General features: G+C 54.9%; 1 protein-coding gene across 1 annotated transcript; it reads left to right on the top strand.

Annotated features, from left to right (window-relative positions):
* Window positions 1-1317: 1317 nt before the first annotated feature.
* KVR01_001567 (uncharacterized protein) lies at window positions 1318-9476 on the top strand. The gene is made up of 7 exons (XM_044783140.1): window positions 1318-1435; window positions 1495-2055; window positions 2113-2946; window positions 3818-5580; window positions 6196-6362; window positions 6627-6816; window positions 6917-9476. The coding sequence occupies exons 5-7, from the start codon at window positions 6318-6320 to the stop codon at window positions 9115-9117; spliced, it is 2436 nt and encodes an 811-aa protein (XP_044649522.1). The 5' UTR covers window positions 1318-1435; window positions 1495-2055; window positions 2113-2946; window positions 3818-5580; window positions 6196-6317; the 3' UTR covers window positions 9118-9476.
* The last annotated feature ends 2876 nt before the right edge of the window (window positions 9477-12352 follow it).

Raw genomic sequence — 12352 nt, 5'->3', positions numbered from 1 at the left:
ACCTAGGTACCATGCAGCCTGAGAGACACCGCAAGGTAAAATCGCAGGCACGAGGTGTCTGGTTGTTGGCTGACGCAGCGAATTGATCTTGTACGGCCGTTATCATCCGTTCAAGGCCGATGGCGTGAGTAGGCCCGAGGTTTTGCAGCGCCTCCCTCCCGCCCGAGGGCAGTGACGCCGTGTGCTCGTGACACTGGTCTTGGTCACGACGACTTTGCCGCGGTGCTGGGACCGGCATGACATGACACGACACCGCACGACGGGGCTCAAGAGAGGGCCAGTTCTGATCGCCAGGGTATGCATGCGGTGGATTGAATGACGCTACAGTGCGGGCCGGGTACTGGGCCCCTTGCCCCTCTACCCAACTTAGAGACTGGATGCGATGCTAGCTACAAATGGGCCTTGTCGCAGTCGATCCTGTTGTGACTGAGATTCGGTGTGCAAGGTGAACACGCTGCAGGCAGGCAGGCAGGCAGGCAGGCAGGCAGGCAGGCAGGCAGGCAGGCAGGCAGGCAGGCAGGCAGGCAGGCAGGCAGGCAGGTTAACATCAATGATGGGGGCTGGGGTATAGCATGGCGGCCGGCCATCACCGTGTGTCCAAGAAGGAAGAAAAGGTGCAACGAAATAAAATAAAACGAGCAAGAAAAAGGAAGGAAAAGAAAAGAGAAGAAAAAGAAAGGAAGAAAGGAAACGAGTTAGTATCTGTATTGCGAGGATTTGCGGCTTCTGGTGCTCGCCTCATCCATTCATGGCGGTCAACCCCCCCCCCCCCCCTTCTCTCTCCCACACCACCAGAACCAAACGCTGTGGACCAATCTTCGCAGTCTCGCCAGTCTGGCCAGTGACATCCAACTGCAGGCCCGGCGGGTTAATATTACAAGACGGGATCAGCTTGGAAGGGAAGCGCAATCACTGCGCACAGAGCAGCGCCAAGCGACAACCTTGAGCCAGGGGTCCGGCAGGGGGTCGACAGCCGAGAACAAGCACGAGTGGGCGGAGGCTGAAGAGGTTCGGGTTGTCAGGTTGTACATCAACGTTCTGTGTCCAGAGCGATACGGCAGGGCAACGAGATTGGCATTGAACTGAGGTGATGCGAGGCTGATTGGGGCAAATGAAAGGCACAGCAACAAGAGGAGGCGCACGTGCATGTATTCGGTACCGTGAAGCAAAGTCTCAATCGCACAACACGCCCGCGCCAAGGCACCTGGCCTGAGGTACCTCGATACCCGACAACCCCCGCGCCCCCGGCCAGCACGGCAGCAACCCCCTCCTCCTGAGCCTCGAGCAGTGTTGCTTCTCCACCAAACTTGCACAATGTGCACTGCTGGCTTGGACCATTTCATACTTCTGGAGCAGCTCTCTTGCCCATATTCCCCCTCCCTCGCACCGATCACGTGGGCCGCTGCAACAGAGCAGTGCCCGGGCACGCAGATGAGTATATCACACCCACGCTTACCACCTCTCACCCGATCGTTGAGTCCTGACAGCCTGAAGATGATGGCGCGATGGCGCGATAGCGGTTGCCGATCTGTCTGAGCCTCGAGGCGGTGGTACAAGGAGCACACCTGGCAGGACTGGCAGGCAGACAGGCAGGCAGACAGACAGGCTAGGCAGGTCGCCATGAGAAAAGCTGGGCTGACAGGCTGATTGCGCCTCTCTGGTTGTGAGACACCCTTCCTACTGACAGCATCCTAGACGATATCCTGTGCAACGTTGAGTCGACTCACAATGGCAACGTCTTTGGCTGGCCAGCTGGCCCGCCCTCGCCCTCGCCCTCGCCCTCGCCCTCGCCCTGGCCCTGGCCCTGGCCAGCCTGGCCAGCCAGCGGCGTCCCTACCAGCTAGGTACCATCTTTCTGCCCGGATACCCAGGATGGCCTCGGCCTCGAGTCTGAACCGTCTCATCCTCCACAATAGACGTGTGATCCTGCAGCCAAGTGACTTGAGGCGAATACCACAGCACATGCATGACATGCAACTGTCCAGGCTCGCCGTCTCCCGCCTCCCGCCTCCCGCCTCCCGTGTCTGCGGCGGATCACACTCCTCCCGTCCATTTGTCTGTCTGGCCACCCGATGCCCAGCCAACCGATCTCGACGCTCACAGTGGCTCCAGGTAGATCTTCGCCGGGATGTGAGAGAGCGAGAGAGCCAGAATGCATGGGTGCCCCGGTCGCCGTTCCACATACTTGGTATCACCGACCGTACGACTCTGGAATGCACTCTGAATACACAGCTCGCCTGGCGTGGGTACTTACGCACGGCACTCAGGATCGCGTCACCCGGTACATGCCAGTGTGATGGCCCGCTGTATAGGCATGGGCTCTACGACACAGCTACCCAGGACCCTCGCCTGGCTGGAGGTCGAGGGAAAGCCTCCGAGATACCTGAGGGAGCCCACCACTCTTGCCTACGTCCCGACCACACGCCTCATCAATATTAACAATGCCCAGGAACCCCGGGGACTGTCCGATGCTCGACCAGGGGCAAGCCTTTCGGCGTACGTTCGTCTTTCGTCCTGACGGGCCGTCACAGCACAATGATCTTACTGGCTAGCGGATGTACCTGAAAAGTGATCCGGGCGTCCCCGTAGATCTCGTTGTTCGAGTGCGCTTATTAGCGACAAGTAGGGGATATCGACACACCATCCCTTTGAGGAAACGTCCGGTAACCAGCACGATTGGATTCGCGTTGCACCGTCCATTTTTATATCAAGCACCTATGTCTGCTTTTTCTTTTCATGCACTTTCTTTTCCGGCTTCCCCCTCCAATCTCCGTTCAGAAATAAGGCAACAAAAAGAAACTTGGCCCCGCCGACAGCTTCCAGCGGCGCGAACATTCCTGGCGAAGATCGAGCACGGATTGACGTTCTCAAACAGCACCGAGCAAGCTGCTTGATAATCATTCAAGACGACCCCCAGCAGCCCAATCGAATCACCGTTAAGTGAAGGCAAGTCATTCGGTCTCCCGCAGTTTTCTCGTCTTTGCTGTTTTGAAAGAGAAGGAGAGAAAGGACAGTTCCTTTATGCAAACGTCAAGATCTCGGTAAAAAGTGTTCCCTGCATAGGATTGTTCCCAGCCCCAGCCGCCGGGCCTCCTGGCGACTCTGCAGGCTGAGATGGAGCAAATGCAGGAAACGGCTCGATCCTGGGTCTCGTTGACAAAGATGCGCATTTCCTGCAAGTCTTTCCTGGCCCGACAATTAACCGCGCTAAATTTCTTGGCCTTCTGGCTGGCTGGAGTGGCATTTGGATTTGGATTGACGCGATCGACGGCTGCTTCCGCTGCCAACTCATTGCCATGGGGACCAAGAACTACGACGCTGTGGCTTGGATCCTGCAATCGGGAAGATGGTCGTTCATGAAAAGATTCAACGTCACCGGATGATAAGCAAGAAAAAGCACTCAGCCGCCAGGGACTGTAAGGGAGACAAGAGCGATGGCCATACCACCGCGACATCAAACTCGCTGTGGCCAACATGGCGGTTTTGATTCGCAACTTCAGCCACAGAGGAGTCGACCAATCATGACGGCGAATCCAACAATCTTCCAGTGGACGAAGCTGTTCCGTGTGTACCGTACCGTACCGCACCGCACCGCACAGTACAGCAACTGTATCCCGAATCGCCCGCGAACGGGCGAGACCACCTTTCCCATTTGAGTTGGGAGGCAGATCGCCGGTCGGCTGATCTGCAGCTGGGGGCCTTGCCGCATAACCCGGAGGATTTTTTGGCGGACTAACCAGCCCATCTATCGGAGATCTGCCCGTCTCGCGCAAGGCAATCGGAAAAGCCTGCAGCTAACAGCTATTCCAAGATACAGACTCCCTTTTTCAGACCCGACCGAGTCACCAGAAGACCATTTCCGTGTCCGGCAACATTCTTTTCATAGCCGGCACGACGTACTGGAAGATCCTCTTTCCTGCACGCTGCGTTACAGTTCGACGCCGATCCTCTGCGGTACTTGATTCCGGGCCCCACCATCCGGTGTAACCTCGAACGCCCACCCGTCCTACTCATCCCGTGGTCTCATACCAGTCACAAGCCAATCATTGTACACCCTTTCGACGAGGATCACGCTTCTAGGCACTGTGACCCCCTTGCTCGACGGCCTCTTCCCCCCGCCCCCCCTGCCCACATAGGTCCCACTAGTACTGTCATCGATCGCTTGGTAAGGCTCCTGGTCCCTGTTCTGTCACCTTGTGTCATTTGTATCCTTTTTCTACCTTTCCTTTTTCTTCTCTCCTTTTGAAAATTGCACACTGGGCCCATCGTCCCTGCTGCCGTTGCGGCCTCCGATTTTGCTTAATCAGTCCCGCACACCTTGCGTCCATTCCGAGTTATCGCTCGCGAGGGCTTGCATCCTCCAAGTAACTCCTCGGTGCTCGCCTGTGGACCGTGTCATCACGGGAGAGCGCGCCTGTCCCCTCCCTCTCTCTTCTTGCTGTCTCCCACAGGCATCAGTGCATAGGGCCGACAGACTCTGGCCCCTTGCGTCGATTGCAGAGCACTGGTTCCCCATTCCATGCAGACCCCGTTGCTTTTCTCTGCGAATGCCTGGGCAAGTCACCCACGGCAGAAAGGGTTTGTTACTGGCCTCTCAAATCGACAACGAGAAAGATGGCTCGCAGAGCAGTCTGCATCCCTGTCATCTGACACTTGCAGCTGAGCAGGGCCTGGGGTGGAAAGCGCCCAGGCGGTCAATATCGTTGAGGGCAGGAGCATGCACTCGCAAACAGGGAGAACTCTAGAACCGCCTAGCTAGGGAGACTCATCAAGGCTTCGACGCCCGTGTCTCTGATACCACATGCTACTTCGCCCTTCCTGGTGCACCAGACCCCACAGACCGACCGTGTATCGCGCTCTCCACGGTCAGTCCGGCCGTGTCAAGAAATGCGGCAGACTGTCCTCCCTTCGCATCTTCCTTGTGCGCTTGCCCTGGCCACTCTAAACATGCGCGACAGGCGTCTTACTTTTCTGAACCACCTTCCCCTTCATCCCGTCTTCTCTATACTTCACCCAGGTCTTCCTCCTGCCAGTGCTGCGGTGCGTGGTGTTGCGACCTTGTCTCGCGTACCTTCTTTCGTCCTCATTATCATCGTTATCCTACACCGAGCCCATCATCACCGTCGTCTTCAAGCACTCTGCCCGATGCAAACGCGGACCAACCGTTCACGGGAGCCTACCGCTGCCCGAGCCGCCGGTCCCTGATCACCTCTTTGATTGCTATTCCTGCCAACACCCTCGCCCATGCGAACACGTTCGGGGTGCCCGCATGAGATCGAATCCCGTATCCACATATGTCGAGCGGATGAAGTTTGTCATCCACTGACAGCACGGCGCAGCCTCAACATCCCAACGGAGTCAGACTTTTTACATGTCCTCTTTCACATCCAAGGTATGCCAGAGTCTGTGACCTTGGCTCGTGGAACGTTTTGAAGGTCCCCCCATCGGTGCAAGTGCCACAAGAACCCAATGTCGACCAATAAGACGCCAACTTGATTGATGTGGCGCTCTTGTACAGCACTCTTGATCCTCTACCCCAGTGATATCATGCATAACATGCTGACCGACTTTCTTCTACAGGTCAGTACCCTATGGTCTCATGTTCTCTCTTTGATTGCCACTGCCTCACAAAGCTGCGTTGGACGGAGGTGCATTACCCTGCCGAGACCCTCAACCCTGGTCTCGAGTTGCTGTTGGCTGCCACGGCCAACGGGTAGTGGCCGTGTCTGAGTCTTGCTGCAAGCTAGCTCGTCAAAGGCATCTGGACCTGGTCTTAAACCGCCAGAGATCCCTCTCGGGAGCTACGAGACGGTAAGGAGGTCAGAATCCGGTCCGGTCCTGAGTCGATTTGATGTCTGTCAGTCTGAGATTCGACAAGTCGACAATTCAACCAACCTAGGATACTCCTTCTCTTCAATCCCAACATTTGGTCAAGATAATCCACGTCAAACTCCGCATTCATTTAGTGCGGTTTCGTTCTGAGTGGCGTGCAGAAGAAAAAGCAGATTGCTACGTCGCAGCTAGCTGGCATTGATCGTCCAGCGCAGCTTCTGTTTTTCCCCTTCTGCTTCCCCCACAGACGGCGGCTTCCAGTCGGATTACACGGCGAGAAAAATCAAAGACATTCTTTGGGAGCTGCTGTGATATCAGATCAAATCGGATCGGACAGCTAAGCTCACATTTCATTTCGCGCAGGCCACACACATTCCCCCATCAATATCACCCTACCCCCAGCATTCGCTCCCGAGACAGTTGTCTAGCGCCGGCTCTTTCGCAATTCGCACATTTCGAAACATAATCAGCATACATCAGACTGGATGTCTGCCCTCAAGCTTGACCAGCCTTTGTACAAGTTTTTTGAGGTGAGTCAAATTGATTTGCTTGGCGATCTTGTCATGTTTCAAGGCGTGGAGATTAATTACAAGAGGAATCAATGGTATAAACAATGACCGAGGCCGAAGAGCGTCAGTCAATGCCATGAATCCAATCCGGCGGGTGTTGTCATTTCTCCGCAATGCCTCTGACGCCTTTGGGACGTCCACGGTGTGTCGTGGGGCGAGGGGAGGGGCGAGATACAGTCTTTATTGTCTTTTGGAGGACTCCACTGACCCGAGAACAAATCGCAGTCGGGGATTCATTCTCAACGGCCGATAATTGTCGACTCGGACGCCCTAGAGTCACCTGATACAGTGACTCTTCGCTACGAGGAGGAGGCAGCTGTGCGGGCCAACGGCGGAGGAGGGGACCTGCGAGGCGGCTCGTCCCCAGATCTCTTGCCGATGGCGGCATACAAGCCTCATCCGCCCCAGATGCATGGTATTGAGAGCCCCGTGTTTCTCGGGTAGCATGCTGTTCCAGCAGCTATTCTATCATATAAGCAAAGTGGTCATACTGACGGGCTTCCCATCATGCGCAGGGTTCTCCGAGTCTTCCTACAACCAATACAGCCCGCAGAACTTGCCGCAATCACACCTTCACCAGCAAACCGAGAATGCCGCAGCGCAAATTAACCAAATGGCATACGCCGCCAATAATGCCGCGGTCGCGTCCAACAGTCGTATATCGTACAATTTCGCGCTGGCGCCGTCCGGATTCTCAGCACAAGGGTCACAACCAAGTGCAGGTCCTGGTGGCACCAAGATTCACTTGCGCATCTCCGGACAGTACGACATTTTGTCTGTGACTTCGACGACACCGTACGTGTGGGTACTCTTCGGGAATGCAGTGCAAAAGAGTCCGGCGCAAATGATGAAAGAGTCGCAAGACGCGACCGGCGCATGCACGTACAGTATCACGGTGGACGCACCCCCATTTGTGGTCACAAATTGGCAAGCGTCTTCTAATGTACCCCTGACTATTGTCATTGAAAGCGCAGATGGGCATGAGCTTGCACGCGTCGGATCCGCGGGGTCATTCACATATACGGACGCAGCAGGTGCAGAGCTTCCCCAAGGGGCGGCCAGTCCACCTGACGGGTCCATCACGCGAAGAAGTACCACCCGCTCACCTCTATCACATGAGCATGAAACATCAGTCCTCCATGTCAACAGTCCTCCTGGCCTCACTGTACGCACGAGTGCCACTACCAGCCCTACAACTGAACACCTTCCCGGCTCGCATCAACTACCGCAGCACGATGTCGCAGATCCGTGTACAAATAACTACGGCTACCCATCCGCTGCCGTCGCGCCATCTCAGTCTCAAGTCCAGGTGCCGCAAGCGCAGGGGACGACTAGCTTTGGAGCGACAGCCTACGGCCAAAGCAACGACACAATGCTGCACGCTTACCGAACTTCGAATTATTCGCACAACCAACACCATTACCAGCGCAGCCCGTCCTCATTGCGCTCCCCACACCATGGACTCGGCGGATGGGCCACGTATGGTGGCTTGGACGGCCGTACATCAACATACTCATCCGCCCACCACACTAACATCACTAGGCCCAGCCTGCATCCCTCTCTCCCGATGCCAAGCGGCGGCCCTCCAACCCTCGTGCGCACGACAAGCATACCACAAGGTACCTCATCAATGGGGTTGGGAGGCGCTTACAGCCCCTTTGTCACTCACCACAAGGCTATTCTCCACATCCAGGGTAACTTGGAATCGATGACGGTTGGCTGGACTCCCGAGGAGTGGGAAAATCGAAGACGAATTGTCATGTTCAAGAAGTCACAATCTGGTAGCCGCCTCACAGCCACCTTTCGAGCGGTCCCCGTGAACGAGCGGCCGCCCAACAGCATATGCGTGAGCTGCATATGGTGGGAGGAGAGACACGAGTGCTTTGTCACATCAGTTGACACGATCCACCTCTTGGAGCAACTAGTCGTCTCACCCAACCGCTTTACGGTCGAAGAGAAGAATCGAATCCGACGGAACTTGGAGGGATTCAAGCCGTTGACCGTGAGCAAAGCAAAGGCAGATTCGGAAGATTTCTTCAAGATCATCATGGGATTTGGGAACCCCAAGCCGCGGAACATTGAGAAGGACGTGAAAGTGTTTCCCTGGAAGGTCCTCGCCCCGGCCTTGAAGAAGATCATCAGCAAATACAGCGCTTCGCCCTCTTCCACGGTGCCCCACTCCTCGCATTCTCACCACACCCTGCTCACGCCGGTCAGCGTTGGTAGCAACAGCTATGGCCTACCCCCTACACCAACGACGGCGGCAGACCCCACGGGGGTATCGGGCTACCTCGGCGGTGCTGGACTGAGTAGCCACTCGGCACTGAGTGACAGCATCCCATCACCACGGTCCTTGACCGGTGGTGTGCCATCCTCGTGGGCATCATACAACGGATCGGGGCGGGATGTGAGCCGGAGCTACTCTCCAACGGGGCTGTTGAAGACGTCATCCCCGGTGCCAAGCTCGAGCTTACGACTGAATGCGCTGCCGACGTCTTATGACACGAGGAACTCGCAGACGGGTTTGTCACACTCGAACCACTACAGCCTACCGTCGCAAGGTAGCCACCACGGCCTATCTGGAACACAGACAGGCCAAAGCGGGCGATGGGACTACAGTGTGAATTCAATATCAGACACGGGTGGCTATGGAAGTGCTCGAGGAGGTTACAGTGATTACAGCTCGTACGGAGATGGTGCCAGTCAGCGGGCGTGAGTACGGAAGGTAACGACACGTGGGTGAGGTCATCAGAGAGGAAGAGGGGCGGCAAGAGTCATAGACAAGAATGGGTGGATTCGGGGAGGGGGTGCTATAGATCGGGGCGAGTGGGTGTACTAATACAGGACTGGTGCGAGACACCAGGTGTTTTTTAGGAGGAGTGCTGCGAGAAAGTGAGACATGACCAAGATGGCAAAGATAGAGAAGGCGAGCGGGCATGAAGTGGACGTGGAGCAGAGGATTGGACGGGTGGGCGATATCAGAGCACCACGCTTGGTTGGCGGACCGGCCAAGAGGAGGAGGTGGTAAGAAGACAAGAAGAGATGAGGAGGAGCAATACACACACGCACGCACGCACAGAGGGGGGGGGGCGGGGCGGATTGGACTTCGAGTTTCTGTACCTTCTGAGATACCTTACCTGATCAGCATTTCAACTTCTGCACGAGCGAGAGCCAGTTCCAAGGAAAAGGGCGCCACCCGCCACCGAAACGAGTCCAATGCATGCCGTCGAGAACATGGGACGGCGCGGTGCCGGACAGTCAGCGCAAACGGGATAGACGTCGGGACAAGCGCGAGAGGCGACACTGTGCAAGCCTGATCTACTGTGCATGACAGGTTGGGGCACCTGGGAGATGATTCGAAGGCCGGGGCGTGTCGCCTGGCTGCTCGTATCGAATTACGCCTGCAGAAAGACCTCAGGAGGCATAGACGATTCTGTTTATCGGATGCAGCCCATCGCTGGTAGGCAGAGAGGTATATATCTTGGGAGTGCGGGTATATCTACCAAGTACCTGGGTACTTAAGTAGGTAAGTAAGTACTGAAGGCCGTATACAAGTACGTTTCTCTTGATGGGGCCGAGCAAAAATCGGCCCGCCTGGGCATGTACAAAATGGATACTCGGTACTGTCGACAAACAGTACTATGTAGACCAAGTGCATGCTAATATCCAGGCGGGGAGTCTGGAGAGTCTGGGGAGTCTTTGCCCGCTGATGCAATTGGGTGGGGCGTGCAGAGGGCCGTCATGTGGGACGGATCAGCCAATCAGGTCTTGGTGCCAGCCACCACGAGTCTCGAAGAGTCCCCACGAGTCCCCACGAGGATGCAGCTAGGCTGGGTCCGAGGTGGACTAGGGGAACCGGTGATCCACATGGACCGGGACGTCTACTCTGACTTTTGACCAGGCGAGCGGCTGCGGCGACGACTGTCCATCGCACCTGCCGAGCTCACCCCGGAGTCTGACACGAACCCACCCACCCACGAGTTGCTACAGTCTGTCTGTCTGTACTCCGTTAAATGCCCAAGGGGCCGAGGGTCTGAACCTATGACACCACCCGATGCTACACTGCAGCGGCTGATCTGGTTGTCTGGGTCAATGGCCAGAGTTCATCATGCCGTCCTTCCACCACCCGCATCAAACCCCCACCCACATTATGTGCAGCCCTGGCCAATCAGTCTCGGCTCAAGTGCTCCTCGCGGGATAGGGATGTGGAGCATGTGGAAAGAGAGGTCAGAGGAGGGGACTAGCATCCATGGATGTTATAGCAAAGGACATACAATATCGCAGCAATCGCCCAAGTCAGGCAAAGTCGGATCCGGCGCCCGTTCTCAGAATACGACGGGCCCTACTGCAAGCCTGCATGCGTGTGCATCCCACTCTACTACCTAGGTAGTAGTGTAGAGATGGGCGAGTAGATACAGCACCGCCAACCCTGCCAGCCTGCGAAGGCGTTGCATGTCATGACATGCATGACGCATTACCACTTGGTCTTTGTGGCCCGCAACTCTTGATACACGCGCAAAATGCCCTTGTGCCCCTTCCCCCCAAGCGCTATCTGCCCTTCACTCTGTTTACCATGCAGCCGTCGCACTAGTCTGTGAATGACTCCCGTTACCTAAGTACGGAGTAGGTATTCTCCTGCCACTTCCGCGTCTCCACTTGCTGAGGTCCTACTGATGGCCCTTTGCCCGCAAGCTTCCATTCAAATCCATGCCGCCTGCGCCCACCACTCATACCCTGACCTCTGACGGACGCACCAGGCAATGCGAGATCGTCTGATCTTGGCTGATCGCTTCCCCAGCACAACGTCTTGAGAGCACGGGTCGACGGCAGTGCCTGAGTGCCTGGACTCTTCTCATTACTGATACTCTGCTCATGCCCATCATCCCTTAGCATCGTGCGTGCCCGGCTCCCCAGTCCCGAGGCCGCCTGGCTCATGTCATGGACTTGTCATTTTGCCTCTCTGTGGGACACCGCCCCCCGGAATCCTGTACTCGTCTGGGTGAGTGTGTGGGGGCCAGCGGTCACTACCGTGCGTAGACGCATACCTGAGTTATCTTCCTGCACTGTCAAATCAGATGACCATATCTTATGTGGGGCTCTAAGCCTCTAGGCTTCCGTCAGCCACACTTGCCGTCCTGAGAGAAGTCCAGTCGACTCATATTCCGAAAAGCCCCCCCCCCCCCCAAAATCCGGTATCATCCCGTTTGATAATGTGTCCCTGCCCATTGGCTGGAAACTGCACACACCCTTCTTTTTGATCTTCGAAATACGACCTGGGCATCTATGCGATAATGATAACGTTGCAGGCGTGTGTCGAGTCAATCTTCCTTGAGATATGGCGACGGTGTCCTGATCGGCCTTGGGGAACATGTTAGCCCAGGTCATCTGTGAATTGGGAGAGATTGCGGTCACGTTCGGCAATGGCACCTGCTGTCTGTGACAAGCGAAACTGACCCCCCCTGGCTGGATTGATTAAGTATATACGGGCATTTATTTGTGAGCAAAACCACATTTAGTGGTATTTTTCTTTATCTAGTAGTTTTAGTACAATAGTTGTTAGAACTTTAGTTTAATAGGAGTGTAGGTATTTAAATAGCCTCTTGTTAGGGCTATGAGCTGAATGCCTGTAGGATCAACTAGTGGGTTTGTATACTCTACTTATCTTATTAGCCTAAGTGGCCTCTATACCTCTTATAATGTGGGATTGTAGCTTTACTACCTCCTTTATACTATTTCTTAGGTAACTTTAGTTTTAAATTAATAATTCTTTATAGATAATTTAAGCCTTCTTTTACTATAGGTTATAAGAACTATTTTATCTCTTTAAGTATATATAATATATTTTTTAATTAATATTAAAGTTTATATATTATAAATTAATTTAATTAAAAAGGGTTTAATTTTATTTATTTATTATTAATTTATTAATAATAATTTAATTTTTAATCTTT

The sequence above is a fragment of the Diaporthe batatas genome (genome assembly GCF_019321695.1).
Source record: "Diaporthe batatas strain CRI 302-4 chromosome Unknown Contig00002, whole genome shotgun sequence".
Taxonomy (NCBI): domain Eukaryota; kingdom Fungi; phylum Ascomycota; class Sordariomycetes; order Diaporthales; family Diaporthaceae; genus Diaporthe; species Diaporthe batatas.
Note: the sequence above shows the minus strand (reverse complement) of the source record. Positions and strands in the feature narration are given on the sequence as shown.